Raw genomic sequence first — 15,992 nt, forward strand, 5'->3', positions numbered from 1 at the left:
TGTTGTTGAAGTACCAGAGACGTCGGAAAAACCGACGCAGTCGTTTAGGATTCATAATATCATCCGTTCTATAAAATATTCTAATCTAAAACACTCCGGGAGCTCCGGCTGGAGCTCTATATCTATCTGTATAATATATAATATAACGGCCAAAAGCTGTGTGCGCCTCCGGATGATATCATCAATCTTAACGACTCTGGTCCTTCCACATCAATCTGAAGTCCAGATTGAACCACATGGAGGAGAAAGGGATTGTTGCCGTTTGCAGACTCCCGGAGCTCCTCCGGCGAGGAGGTGCAGGAGGACCCGCCGGCCCCCGGAGCTGAGCTCCCGGTACCCGTCGGCCCCCGGAGCTGAGCTCCCGGTACCCGCCGGAGGAGCTCCGGGAGTCCGCAAACGGCAAGAACGCCCTTTCTCCTCCATGTCGTTGTTCAATTGTAATGACCACGGAAGAGGCAGTGAATGAAGTATTGCTTAGACAGCGATTTATTAGATACCACCGCTAATAAACCGTTGGAACACACACAAGACCGGTAACCATGACAACGCCGGTAACCACAACAAATCCTGCAAAGCCGAATCCCCACGAGAGCTCCCCTGCTAAGGCCCGCCCCCATCTCCCAAACCCTGTGACGCAACAATACAATATTATGAAGATATCTATATATAAATAAAGTAACATGTGTCACTGCTGCTTAAGTGCATTTCTGTTTTAATTGTATGGGATAAAGTGACCTTTTTATATTTTTCATTGACTACTTAATAGTTGTTCTCACACACGCACGCGCACACACCGCAGCGACACTCGCCCAGATAAGACGTTACGTTTTCAAACATTACGGCTCCACCATCGACACACATGCAGTTAAAAACACACAGGCACACGCACACACCGCAGCAACAAACTCTCCCAGGTAAGACGTTATGTTTTTCAACATAACGGCTCCGCCGTCGACAAACTTTCCCAGGTAACACGTTCTGTCTATAGACTGTAGAAATTGCGATAAAAGAAGGGAACAGATAATTTTTCCCCTCGACAAGCAACGGCGGGTCGTTCATTTTGTCATATAAAAAACGTTAAATTCAAACATCGCACCGACCGGCATATCAACACATAAGGCACGTGATCTTAAAGAGACATTGTCCCTATAACGCAGAACGAAAACATGTCAATAACACAGTATGTTGAATAATGTCTATAGAGGAAACCACAACACTACAATTTGTTGTTTAAATGTAATGATACACTCCTCCTTGAGCCTCCTGAAATGTCTTGACACTTTGTTGCTCAAATTTAATATTGTCCTCCTCCTTGAGTCTCCCCAAATGTCTTGCGATATTAATATCCCCCCCTCCCCCCTGCGGACTGCTTCAGTTGTTTTATTTTTCTTATCTTTTGTGTGCATGCTATGTGTGACTGTAGGCTACTGCTGCCTGTCTTCGCCAGGACACTGGAAGAGATGTTTAAACTCAATGATGATTATTATTTTTCAAATAACCAATAGTATGTAGTTGCCTTGCATTTTAAAATGTCAATGCACTTTTCAGCCCTGAATAACCGTAAAAGCTTTTAATAATTGAATTGCATGCATAGTGTACTACACTTTCAATTGAACAATTACCCGTTACCATAAATTGACTAATTTTATAATGTAATCAAATGCTCACACACTAGCTGCTTTCAGACACACGTGTAAGTCCTGATATTCTTCTGATGGGCCGTATGTGTGTTCAATCAGCCTGTTGCTTTTTGTTCGCTGAGTGGTTAAAAAATGTTTAATTGATGGCACTGCTTGAGTGCACTGAGTCATTTGTGGTGAACGAATGTTATACGTTGTAAAATTATAAATATTGAATGTGAATGCTGTATATATATATATCTATATATACATATGAATGCTATGCATATATCTCAATATATATATATATATATATATATATATGTATATATATCTATATATATATAGATATATTTATAAACATGATTATCACTAGGACTGTACCTAGGGGTGCTTGGAAGTGACAGGCGTCAGTTTCCTGTTTCTAATGGTTCCCAACTGGTAAAAAGGCAGCCCTGACGAAGACCACAGGAGACAAAATGGAGGCCAGTGTGTGCTAATGTGATGCCTCGCAGCTCCGCGCAGTCTGTTTGTTTTTCACTCTCTCTCTCTCCCCCTCTTTGTTTTTGTGTCCTCCCTTTTCGCAACCCCTCCAGTGCGTGTATCTGTTTATTTGTGTATGTGTGTGTGTGTTCATGTTGTTTGTGTGTGTGTACATGTTGTTTGTGTGTATTTGTGTGTATTTGTGTCCCAGTGCGCTTTGCGTCAGAGCGGGAAACAGTCAAGGTCGATAATACACAGTAGGTGCCATGTTTTTCTGCTTCCCGGTTTGCCACTCTGCCAATTAGCCACTTGAGCGGCTGCTGTCCACTTGGATGTGTTTGTCCAGGAGTGTCGACGGGGGCTCCGTCGCTCTGCCAGCCCTATGCTTTAGACCTCATTAACTCTTCGCAGGGCGCTGCACGTCGACGCCTGGGTGGCGCTAGGGCTATTTACAGACACGTACGCCAGCGCTACGGGGCTGCACCGCCGATGACCTTCCACTGCTACGTCTACTGGGCTGTGTGTGAAGCCTGTGATTTTTCTTCCTCGGACGGCTTAGAGAAAGGCCTGCGTGTGTGTACTATCTACTGGGGCTGTATGTGATGCTGGGGCGGCAGTAGCTTTGCGGTGTTACAGCGGGTTGACTGGTAACTGGTAGGTTGGTAGCTTGATCTCCGCCTCATCCTAGCTTAGTGTCAAGGTGTCCCTGAGCAAGACACCTCACCCTGACTGCTCCCGACGAGCTGGCTGTCGCCCTGCGTGGTTGACTCCGCCGTCGGTGTGTGAATTAATAATAATAATTAATTAGTAAGTCGCTTTGGATAAAAGCGTCCCCAAAATCCCCTTATTGTAAAATGTAAAATGAAGCATGTGAGGTTTCCTCCTGCAGACGGCTCAGAGAGAGGCGTGTGTGTGTATTATCTACTGGGCTGTATGTGAAGCCTGTGATGTTCCTTCTCAGATGGCAGTGCTCAGAGAGAGCCTTGCGTGTGTGTACTTGACGGTGTTCGGATCACAGTACGAACAACGAACACCATTAGCTATCATGAGGTCCACTTTGTTCCTGCTTGCAAAAAGTAATAGTTATGAGCAATTGTTACTATGTTATTTATTTCCGTGAAAGCGCGGTCCAAACGCACTCCCACTGTTTATCTATTAAAAGGGTCGCGTAATAAACCCACAGCAAACAATGTGCACATCCCTTCAATACAAACATTACCAACACCATTTCCTGAGTCCATCCCAGCTCATCATAGTTGTTGTATCTATGTGCGATGCTATGTGTCCAATTAGCCGTCTTCTCGCTCCACAATTGACAGGTCCAAAGAAATCATAATGGCGGACCAATTTACCGGCGCTAACGTGGCGGCATAACGAGCGGCGCGGCGTGCGTGTGGAGGGCTGAATGAGCGGTGGCCGTTCGTGTTCTCCTTGACTCCCGGCTGATAAGCTGGAGAGGAGGAAGCTCCCCGGGGACAATTAGCAGCACGTTGTGGCGGCTGCAGTGTATCAGTGGCAGGACGCCCTCCCTGCCCCCATCCCCCACCCCCACCCCCGGGTCGGAGCACGCCAATTCATTAGAGAAGTCGCCGGCTTGCGGCAACGAGAAAAGAAAACAAGCGTTCAAGTGTCCTCTATTGTCTTGTCGGCTGTACCTCAGGCCCTCGGAAAACACAACACATGGGCGAGCGCTCCGGAGACAAAACGTTATTCACTCGAAACAACACAAAGGACGAGACCTTCAGGCTGATTCCCCAGTTGTGCGCGCGTGTGTGTCTGTGCGTGTGTGTGCGTGTGTGTGCGTGTCGGTGAGCGTGCGTGTGTGTGAGTGCGTGTCTGTGAATGTTTAGGTGCGTGTGTGTGAGTGTGTGTGCGTGTCTTAGTGTGTGTCTGTGTTTCTGTATGTGTGTCTGTGCGTGTCTGTGCGCGTGCGTGTCAGTGTGTGTGTGCATGTGTGTGCTTGTCTGTACGTGTCTGTGCCTGTGTGTGCGTGTGTGTGTGTGTGCATGTGTCGCTGTTTTGCCCGCTCTGAGACGCTCATCAGCTCAGCGCTTCACACGTTTCCATCCCGGTGACAGACGCTGCTTCAGAGCCCGTTAGGAGTAGCGTGCTCCTCTACTCACAGTCGGTCCTCAGGAAGTCGTTGAGCAGTTGGAAGAGTGGGAAACTGTCCCAGCTGTCGGGCGGCTGGACCTCAAGAGCCTCGTCCATGTCCACCGAGTACAGGGACAGGAAGGTCTCCGCGTGCTCCACCATCAGGTCCGACCACCAAGCGAACGCCTGGGGATCAGAGAGGGGGGCGCAGGCCGGGGGGACAGAGAAGAGGAACAGCAGAGACCAGAGCACGGCAGAGAGCAGGTTAAACCAGGGTTCAAGATGAAGAGGAAAACACCATACCTAAGGAAATTTGTTTTCCGATTTCTCTTTGGAAAGGTGTTTCAGGAGAAGGGAAGAGGAGGTGACTCCACTGATCTGAACTGCAGCTTTTTACAATATCCCGTATCTTCGTCATCCTCCTCGTAATAAACTAAAACAATGTTTTTGAATCTCTCAAAATTCTTTGATAGCGCTCCTCGAGGGGGCACAGAGTTGAAGTACAGAGAAACACTACACTCTGTTGTGCCAAATCGCGCACATTCCCCCCCTAGCCCCCCCTCTGCCGTCTGTCATCGCAGAGAGGGAGAGGAGCACAGCCTCTCGAAGGGCTGCATCAGGAAGCGCCCTAAACGCCCCCCCCCCCCCCCCGGCTTCTCTCGCCCAGTGATGGAGGAGTGCCGGGCCGTAGCGGCAGCTAACCGCGGCTCGCTATAGCCTTGGCAGATGCAGTGGAGTGACTCTGGGGACGAGGCCCCCATGCAGGGCGTTCCCATGCAGCTCCGGCCGTTGGCCACAGGGAGGGGGTCTCCATGGGGTTGGGCTCATTCACACCTAGCTGTCGCAGCCCAGGGGCGTGAATGGAGCAATCCCATGGGCGTGGGGTGGGAGTAGGGTGGTGAGTCTCAGGGAAGGGGAGGTGGGGGATGGTGGGACGCTCATGCACTTAAGGCATAAAGGATGTGCCATGGGGGCTCTTGGCGGTCTGCTGGGTATGATGTAGTGGGGCGCCAAACACGATGAGCCAGACCAAAATTTTGGTATCCTAGAGTCAGATCAGCCTTGTTCTTGAGAGCTGTGGCTCCACTTCATTCTGTCAGAACCTTAAGCTAATCAGAGGGCTTGGTCAAACTCTGTCTTTCAAGGTGACTTTAGGGATTGGGTCTTTGGCCGGATATACGTTTGAATTCGCTAATTATATAAAGAATTTCCCGTTAACATTCAATTCACAACAAAAGCAGATGTGTCTTTTTCATTTTTCATTGAAAATATTCAGATTTTGTGATTCCGCTCAGGGGACATACAGGGAGTGGCCAAGTTAAAGTAGCATAGCAGACAGCAGTCTGTTGTGGTATTGTCATCAAACGCCGTGGACTGAAGTCGGTCAGCAGGCGAGCCACGGAGCGCTGCATCCTGCAGTATTACATCTGCAGGACGCAGTGTCGTACAAACAGATAATTTAAAAAAAACAAGCCGGAAGATTGGATTAGAGGTGTTGTTTTGTGCTTCATGTAACAGTATATCCTTGTTACACCTTTTAACTGATCACAACTGTCGCGTTGAGGTGTAACTCATTTAAATTAAACCCAGGCTCGGTATTTGACCATGGTGGGGGTCCAATGCTGGGGAGGCCAGAGTAGAGCTCACGTAGCATGAGGGTGTTCACTTGAAGCCTGTGTGATGGCTGCACCACACCCTCACTGCTGTTCATGTTGTTCTCCCAGTTATGGTTTGAGGGGTGATAGGGGAACCTCCCTCAAGCATACAGGTGGAGGAGCAGCTCCTACATGCCCTGATGGATGTGAGCTCCAACAGGTGGTGTATAAGGAATGGTGAGGGGGGAGGGGGGTACGAAACGTGAAGGTTAATGAGCCATGAAGCAGAGATTGCCAAAGTGCTTGTTAGGTGAATGCCTCATCACCAAAAGGCGATGCTGTTTATAGCTCGGAAGCTAACAAACATTTCCACAAGCACTTCCATGGCAACAGGGCCACAAGTTGGAAGGGATTCAGGGGCCATTCTTGACATGGGGAGGAATGGACAGTGATAAACATGTCGTTATCTTCGTGCACGGGGTTTGGGGGGGATATAAGCCATGTGCTACTGGGAAATCACATAAAGAATCACATACCTCTTTTCCCTGTAAAGAACATCCCCGGTAAAACAAAATCAGTATAATACAGCAGAGTAAGAAAATAATCAAGTGGCTTCATTCATTCATCCACAATGTACCGCTTATGAACACTGAAGAGATAGAAAGTATTACATCAAAAACAATGGTTTCCATGGTGCAATTCAGCTATTTAGTTTAGTTTCGAGCCTGCAAAAGGAAAGTCCTGCTTCCCACGTCTGCCGGTACTGTGGCTAAATCCTGACCTTGGGCTCCTACTAAGACACCTGGTCTGTGATTCAGCATGGCACCTCAGCCTCCACCCTATAAGTGCCGCCTCCTCCTCCGTCTATAACGGGGGTCCGTGAGGGCACTGGGATTCAGCTCCTGGGGGGGGAGGACTAGGAGGAGGCGTCGCGGGAGGTTTGTTTCATGTTGTCACCGGATGCTCTGATACAGAGCAGCAGTGGTGAGTCGAGTCGTGAGTGAAAGGAAGCGGAGGAAACCTTCTGAGCAGAGAGGGGAGGGGTGTTTAGGACTCCTCCCCTTTTCAATCATTTACATTACATCTACTGACACTTAGGAGTGACACTTTCAGGGGAATGGATGAGGTTATTAGGGACATATATTACCGGTTTATTTCCTTATTTTCTTTGACTTCGGTTAATTGAATGGCAGAGACAACGTTGCTTCACAGACAATGCTGTTTTAATGCATAACACGCTTACTGACAAATGTTTTTTGATGTGATAGAATGTGTGCGTGTATGTGTGTGTGAGTATTTCAGGGTGTGTGTGTGTGTGCGTTTGTGTATGTGTGTGTGTTTGTCTGTGTGTGTGTATGTGTTTGTGTGCGTGTGTCAGTGTCTGTGCGTGTGTGTCTTTACATGTGTGTGTGTGTGTACTGACCTCAGCATGGTGCTCCTCGTTCTGTTGCAGCACTTCGATCACCAGCTCCGCCAGACGGATCGTGTCTTCTAGCTTTTTGGCGGGAGTGACTAAGCGCCCTACATTCTCTGGGGCATAAAGGTCAAAGGTCAATAAAGCATCCATCTCACAGATATGTCGCTCGGTGAAATCAAGAGATTTTAACATGAACTAATACATGTTACCTAGGTTCCTAAAACTGGAGCACATTATGAGGATTTGAGGATGGAGGCTGTCTCCTTAGAGACCCTCTTCACAGAGATGTCCTAGTAGAACACAGGCTCGCTATGGACCTGCCGTGTCTCTGTACTGGGGCCAGGTAGTAGACCTACCTTCACAAGGTCAGTCCAATACCTTGCCCCGGGACCATTGTTGCCAGATTAGGCCAGATTGGATGGGAAATCTGGCCCAATCTGGCAACACCGCCCATGACGTCAGAGCAGCAGACACTGCAGAAACGCCAGTCTGTCCAAGGAACACAGTTGTGTGAACAGGGTCTCTGGTTCATGGAGACGCAGAAGCCCGGTCAGATGAAGAGAGCTTATAAGAAGAGGGACGTGCTGCACACGTATCATGCGGTAATGTTTTGATGATGTACTCCACACCTCCCTGGCTGCTCCCCACAGGGGTCCACACCGGTCACATGGATGTGTATTCTACTCACAGCTCACCGGTGCAGAGCCATGTTGACTTTGTCCCCAACGCACAGCCCAATGCACTTAGAATCATCCAGTTCAAAGTCAATCTCCAATAAATACAAATATGTAAACTAAGAAAATAAGAATGTGGGAGTCAATAAGGTCATGAAAAGAATACCGAATAATTATAAATGATTTTCAGGCCGATTTTCTACCAGATTGGATCAAACAAAGAGGTCATTATCGATGCCTGACAAAAAATAAGAAGGACACACAAAAAGCCATTCAGCCAGGTAGACAGACAGACAGACAAACAAACAAACAACCATTCAGCCAGGTAGACAGACAGACAGACCGACAAAAAAACCACCATTCTGCCAGGTAGACAGACATGCAGCAAGCAAGACAGACAGACAGACAGACAGACAGACACAGACAGACAGACAGACAGACAGACAGACAGAGCGGAGACACAAACAAGTCATTCCGATAGTTAGACCGACATGCACAGGTTAAATTCTAGCTTTGCGTATATATTTAAATTGGAGCATTTGCTAGCAAGCAACGCCAGCGCGTCTATTCTCAAAAGAAAACATTAAAGATGAACAAGGGAACCTCATTGCTGAGATGACATTTAAAGTGATAATTAATTAGCTCAGTATTGTTAATTCCTTGCGCTGCACAGCGGGACTGAGTGGGTTTGTACCTGTTATCTACCATGTCACCACAAGAGAAGAGGGGAGAATATGGATCTACTGTGTTAGCACTTTTCTGCAGTGTGACTTACGATACACACACCTTGCGCCACACCGCGTGCACGCAGGCGCACAAAACAGGGACTGAGGTACAGACAGCGCAAGACTCCCAACCACACACACCAACAAACGGCACAGACGATTATTTCCACAAAGAACCCCACAATGCACTCTATGTTTCCTCCAACCGCTCACACAAAACAGAAGCCTTAGTGCATGTAGTACACACACACACACTCACACATCGACACGCACAGACCTATGCAGATATGAGAGTATTAAAAGCGCAGGGGGGGGGGGGGGAGCTGAATGGTCCAGGAGCCGCTCAGTGTGGAGCGCTCTCAGCAGCAGAGCACTTGCGGCCCAGCGGAGCCTGGCTCTGAATAGAGGCTGAGGTTGAGCCTCACACCGCCGGCAGGGACATCCTCGCACTTACTTACAGGCTGGCAGCTCCCAGAGAAAAGCTCTTGGTTAGGGTTGAAAGACAAGAGGGGGAGGGCAGGGAGGGGGATGTTATGTCATTAATGGAGAGAGCCCAAAGGTTTGGCTCATTGGGTATCCTCTGGTTTGGCAGCTTTTTTAAATTAAAAAATGGCAAGCAGGATTGGTCCATTCTTTACAGTTGTAATATTCCCATAACACCTCCACCTAATCTACCATTAACCCACCCATAACCTCTTCACCTAACCTACCCATAACACCTCCACCTAACCTACCATTAACTTACCCATAACCCCTCGACCTAACCTACCATTATGCCGCCTTCAAAGCAGATCTGAGGTTCGGAAGCTCTTACGTGTCTTTACGTAAACCCTTTTTCTGAAATAAGAAAAACAAGTATGGATGCCCACAAGGACCTCTTTGCGCTTCTTTGCTGAATTAGATGAATCAGTTATTAGAACTGCTTGCGATGGTTGAACATGAGTCAGAATTTATCAGGTGATGTTTATAATTGTAATCTATAATGTATCGTAATGCAAATGTTAGAATGGGTGTTAAGTTCGCCTCTTAGTGCTTGCTGCAAGTTTACTTTAGTCTATCAATGAAATGGGCAGCCATTGTTGTGACGTCAACTCGGAGGCTCGGGTTGGTGTACTGGTGCGTTTTATTATCCATCCGTCTCGGAGTTCCGAGGACGTTGCCTAGCGACACGCATGAACACACCCCTTTTCCTCGGACGGCGAACTTGCTTGCTCAGATGGACTCAGAGGAGGCCGAGCAAAATTCCGAGACAGAATTAAAGATGGCTGCGCCCGGTGTGACTTGAAGTATGAACTGTTTTCATTGTGCTTGGACCGCTTTGGTGGTTTGAATGGCAATTCTAATCACTCGTATTACTGCAATACCTTACTGCGTCAGTATCTCTGCCTATGGCCTATTTTGGAGCGCTGGTACTCTGCCAATGCTACCGCGACAACAGCTTTCCGGGTGGCTTCCATGATTTCCTCCAACGACCGAGCGAAACATAATAAAACGTTTGAAGGGTGGGCGTGACGTCACATACTTCCGCACGAAGTTCCGAGGGAAATCCCCGACCTAACAGAGGGCCCTATCTTGCATCCATTCGATTCGCCATTCGATTCACCGGAAACTCGACTGAACCAGTTCAGTCGAGTTTCCGGTAGCACTGAGTCTGACTGACTCAGCTGAGAACCATGCAATGGGTGCATTGCATGATGCGATTCACCGCTACCGGAAACGGAAACTGGACTGAACCGGAAACTGGGCTGAACGAACGAACGAACGATTCGCGAACGACTCATCTTGGCGAACTGACTGACGCGAACTGGTTCACGTAAACGAATCATTGAATCCACATCTAGTCTGTACCAGAGTGGTGGTGACGTATATCATTCGCGTCGAGAGCAGCAAGGGGCTGTAGTTCACAAAGCGGCCTCACACAAAACCTAACATTATCAAACTTCTTCGCGAATTGTTTTAGTTTTCTTTGCATGAAAAATTATCATTTAAATCCAGAAACAACATGTGTATTCCAGGGCATATAAAGACTGGGATCAGAAAATAATCATTTTCTCTCCATTGAAACCCATTCATATTCATATAACCCATCTAATAGGTCCCATGGGCTCTACCGGAAGGGGCATGACTTCGCCACTCTATTGACTTTCTACACTGACGCATGCGTCGTTGCTAGTTTGCAACTGGAGCAGGGCGTTCTTTTCCCTCCACCGCCACGCATCGGTAAATTAGGGAATGATCTTGCGCCCCAAGGGGCGGTTCGGCGAAAGGAAGAGGCGTATTCTGGCGCAAACGTTCCCTAGTGCTATTTTGCAGTTTCAGAAAACAATTCCACAACAAACCAGGAAATACCTGGTTTAAAGTCAGTGGTGCGTTGATCAGATGCTATATTATGGGCGCATGCAGAATGTTGCTTGTGCACCTCGCTCATACACTTTGCTTCTCTCATCCACCCAGCCACACATTCTTGGTAAATTATTTGGGAAAGAACAGCTGATACAGCGGTAATAAGTTGTACTTTTAAATCAATGCATCTGCAAAAACCGTACAGCAAACACATATTTTCATGACACAGACATCGTGTACAAGCCCATTACTTTCAGGATCGATTAGTATTTGATCGTGAGAAAACATTGTTTAACCGCGAGTGAAAGAATGAATGAATGCGGGCGCGCGTTTGTGTATGTGTAAAATAATTAATGAATGTGGGCGCGCGTGTGTGCGTCCATCTGTTTAAACACACGCAAACTAAACACGTAACGCATAATACAGTCCATGGCAATGTATATTAACGGGGGTACACATGCATATTAGGAACACAAGTCGATAACGATAATGATAATACTTGTAAGAAACAATGTTTGTTAATGTATCGCGTATATCATTAAATAGAACCACAGTTACCACATATCATATTTGTGTCAAGTTTTCTTTGCCCGAATTTATTTGAGGACTCAGTATTTCTGAAGTTTTGGAAGAAAACGCTATTGCATTTGTGGCCATAGGCCATATTATTTGGCCATAAACTGAGCCATTTGAAGTTTGAAATTCATGTGCTCATGCATCTGTCTCATCGGGGACTGCGAACGTGCTGTCAAAATATCAACTCGTCAGATTCAAATGCCCTCATGGCTCTTAAAGGGGATAGGAGATGGCACTATCATTGGTTTATTGCATGTTACGCCCAAACCACACCTACGGGTAATTAGGCTACTTCAGACCAACCCTTTTTAGATTTGCGCCGGGCGCAAGAGTCATTTATCCGCTGGTAAAATAGCAACATCGCCATAGAACCGCCCACAAAGCTACTTGCGCTTGGTGCTTCTCACTTGCGCTTCAGACCGTTAAAATAGGGCCCAGAGTGTTCGAGGCGATTTCCTCCGATCTTAAGGTCCCATCCTTCGAAATTCCCGGAAACTCCGACTGTTTTGAAGGCACCATTAACCTACCCATAACCCGTCCACCTAACCCAACCATAACCCCTCCACCTAACCTACCATTAACTTACCCATAACCCCTCCACCTAACCTACCATTAACTTACCCATAACCCCTCCACCAAACCTACCATTAACCAACCCTTAATTCTCCACCTTAGCTACCCATAACCTCTCCACCAAGTGTACGTGCTGTAGACACAGGGCCCGTTCCCTGAGTGTACGTGCTGAAGACACAGGGCCCGTTCCCTGAGTGTACGTGCTGTAGACACAGGGCCCATTCAGGGCCCGTTCCCAGTTGCATCTGACAGCAGCGGGAGCCAGCTGTATGCTATTGACTTCTGAAACTTGTTGTGTTAGTACAGCCTCACCTTAACACTATGGGAAAGTCCTTAATCAGTTTCCTCCAAGAGGAGGTAAGCTAATTGTGGTAGTATGTCATGAGATCGAGGAAAGCAGCGGATAAGAAAATGAAATATGTATCTATGTCACACGCAAGGGAAGGAGACAGGGAAAAATAAAGAAATACAAATCTGATAAAGGACAGTAAGGGGGGTCGGTCTTAAGGCTGCCTCTTATTGAGATGAAGAAAGCTGACACAGAGCGTCAAACAAAAGTTGTCTCATCACAAATTCTGAATGTAGGAAGCACCCTTGTTGAAGTAAAGCATTTTCAATGAGACCTGTCAATCAATATAAAACCAGATTGATTTATAACGAAGAAAACATGGGCCAAACCGTAGTGTTCCACCTATACATGAGTCAACAGCTAAGCCCCTGTGGATCTGTCAGTGTGATGTAATGCATGGCCCTCCCTAACACTCAACAATGGTTTGACACGGAGCAAAGTAAAAATGCATTCAAGTCGCAGACAAACACAGGAAGATATTCGAGGAAGGACAGAAAATAATAATAACAATTAAAAGACGAAGACACCTTCTGTAGACAGGACCCGCATGAACTGAAGTGGTTGGAGAGGACGAATCCACACAGAGCAAAGGGGTAGAGGGATGAGGAGAGAAAAGGTATCGGCAAAGGAGAAAAGGGTTGGGAGATACAAAAGGTTGAACGGGGTGGGGGTCGGGGGTCAGATGGGGATGGGATGGGGGAGGTAGGGGTAGGTACTCACGAATGGTCAAATCCATAACTTGGGACGCCAAGCAGAAGACAGGATGTTCATACATCTCTCTCTTTTTCCCTACAGAGACAGGAGGACACGAGGGGCATGCAGACAAGGCCGGGTCAAAGATTGAGTAATCAAACAGAGAGTGGGCTGCAGCCAAGCCCAGGGCCACTGCCTGCTGGAGGGGTTAGTTTGGAGGGGTCAGCGGTGAGACACAGTGGGGGGTCAAAGGTAGGGACAAAGCTCTTCTCAGGTAGGACAGAGATACGAGCACATCCCGGGGGCAGGGGGGGGGGGGGGCATATCTGGAAACAAGGTTTCACACGGAGAGCCTAAGTGGCCACAAGAACACCCTTTTTTCTGCCCTTGACTCCTATGGCTCATTGTATTGAAGATATTGACGAAGAGATGAGCCTGTGAGCGAGGACTCTGTCAAAGTGGATCTGTCCAATGTCTGTTTGTCCTTGGACCAAACCAACAGACTATGATGCCTGCTAAAGAAAGCCTAGACCATGCAACAGAGCGGGGAGGAAAACACTGAAATCGCCTGTGAGAAGCAATCCAATCCTGCCTTGTTCATTGGCCTTCTCTGTGTTAGGTTGTTTTGAAATGGTCAAAGGAGACGGTACCAGAGCACCAATAGACCAGGAGGACTGAGGAGAGGACGAACGAGAGGCAGTGAGGGCATGATGGACCTTACAGGTGGAAGGTGGAAAGGGGAAAAGAGAGGTCACTCAGGAAGAAGAGAAACACCTCTCCAAGGCGGAGCTAGTGAGCTGGATTAGGAGGGAGAGGGAAGGTGCAGGTTAGGCTTGGGGCGGACAAGATCAGCTTACAGAGTTGCAGGGAGTTGAATGCATTTTTACTTACTGTACACTCGGCTTGTATAGTTAGCCCTGAGGTACAGGTGAATAAAGGTGTCACATTAAGGCTCTCTGAGTGTATCTAAAACGAATCCCCAGCCTTGAAGAAGAGGCTTTTTGTCCTGCAGCTGTGAAGAGAATGGCGAGGTTAGTGGGAAAAGCTGTCACTTTAGACATCCAACACGGAAATACGTTTAGAAAGACGGCACCTTTCAGACACTAAACCTGAGACATCCAGACCTCAGGAAAGACTTCATGAGGCTATGTGGTTTATCAAAGGAGAAGTTTTCTCTGAGCAGTATTACCGGAACAATACCACTATTAAACGTACCTAACAAAGTCCTTATTAAACTTAACCATTACAGCATGTCTGCCATGTTCATTAAGAAAAGATAAGAGCCAATCATAACGGTAGACATACCCAAAAGAGAATCACCCACGAGGACGGGTTTGCCACCGGTCTATCGGTCGTCTGTTTCATCTATCAATCACTTCAACCCCCTTTAACGAAAAACGAAGCTGCACTTGATGCTGTGCAGCCGGCAGCATGCTGCGTGTGCGTCAAGTGTATGCGTGTGTGCGTGCGTGTGCGTTCAGCAGCCTACCTTCTATCTTGGCATACTCAGAAAGGCGCTGGTAGTTGACCAGTGCTGCTTGCTCCAGACATCTACGAATCACAGCCTTCACGTCGTCTTGTGGCACAGGCGTGACAATGTCCTTCATGAGGACCTACAGTTTGGACAAGCAGCTCTTTAGGGGGTCCTGTTGTTTGTGTTTCAGCATAGAGAGAGAGGCTCAAAGGAAAGGCCGGACTTCTGTCACTCTTATCAATGTCAATGTAAAAATGAAGAGTGATAAAAAATATCATGAGGTCTTTTGTCTGTTAATTGGTCATACTAAACAGATCACCTGTGTATTTAACCTGGTTAAACAGTTTAAACTACCAGGTTAAACAGCCAGGTAAAACAGCCAGGTTAACCCACATGTTAAACAGCCAGGTTAAACAGCCAGGTTAACCCACAGGTTAAACACCTGGGTTCAACCCAGGTTAAACAGCCAGGTCACACCCAGGTTAAACACCCTGGTTAAACCCAGGTTAAACAGCCAGGTCAAACCCAGGTTAAACAGCCAGGTTAAACACACAGGTTAAATACCCAGGTTAAACCCCCAGGTAACCCACAGGCCACCCACCCGCTCCAGCAGGGACAGCGTGGCCTTCAGGGCTCCTTCTGGACGGCCGAACGGGAAGCAGTACCTGTGGAGAGGACCCGATCATCAGCTCCATGAACACCTACCAAGCCCTCCTAGACATTCACCGCCCCCCCCCCCACACACACACACACACACACACAGAAACACACACACACACACACAAACACACACACACACACACACACACAGAAACACACACACACACACACAAACACACACACACACACACACATACACACACACAGAAACACACACACACACACAAACACACACACACACACACACACACAGAAACACACACACACACACACAGAAACACACACACACACACACAGAAACACAAACACACAGAAACATACACACACACACACCACACACATTGAAACATACTGAGACACAAAGAAACACACACACAGACACACAGAAACACACACACACACACACGTAGAAACACACACACACGTAGAAACACACACACAGAAACACACACACACAGAAACACACACACACAAAGACACACACACACACACACACATAAACACACATAGATACACAGACAGACACACACACACACACACACACACACACATCCGGCCCACCTGAAGTGGGTGATCTGGTTCTCCAGCAGCACACGCAGCCTCTCCTTGATCTCCTCGAAGCGCTCCTTCTCCTCCACCGTCACCGTGCCGATCCCATCCGGCCTGAAAATGCGATATCGACAGTTGGGAAGACAAACGCACAGGTCACAAGTAATT

At 47.6% G+C, this 15,992-nt stretch overlaps 1 protein-coding gene across 1 annotated transcript in view; it reads right to left on the reverse strand.

Moving 5' to 3' along the window:
• LOC307084118 (calcium-dependent secretion activator 1-like) overlaps positions 1-15,992 on the reverse strand; it is a gene marked incomplete at both ends in the record, with an annotated part of 142,057 nt that overhangs the window by 38,234 nt on the left and 87,831 nt on the right. Inside the window, 7 exons of the mRNA XM_079748340.1 lie at positions 4,226-4,382; positions 6,328-6,336; positions 7,215-7,321; positions 13,169-13,237; positions 14,631-14,754; positions 15,217-15,280; positions 15,837-15,938. Of these exons, the coding sequence (XP_079604466.1) occupies positions 4,226-4,382; positions 6,328-6,336; positions 7,215-7,321; positions 13,169-13,237; positions 14,631-14,754; positions 15,217-15,280; positions 15,837-15,938 (632 nt within the window). The remainder of the gene's footprint in view (positions 1-4,225; positions 4,383-6,327; positions 6,337-7,214; positions 7,322-13,168; positions 13,238-14,630; positions 14,755-15,216; positions 15,281-15,836; positions 15,939-15,992) is intronic.

The sequence above is a fragment of the Pollachius pollachius genome (genome assembly GCF_949987615.1).
Source record: "Pollachius pollachius genome assembly, chromosome: 12".
Taxonomy (NCBI): domain Eukaryota; kingdom Metazoa; phylum Chordata; class Actinopteri; order Gadiformes; family Gadidae; genus Pollachius; species Pollachius pollachius.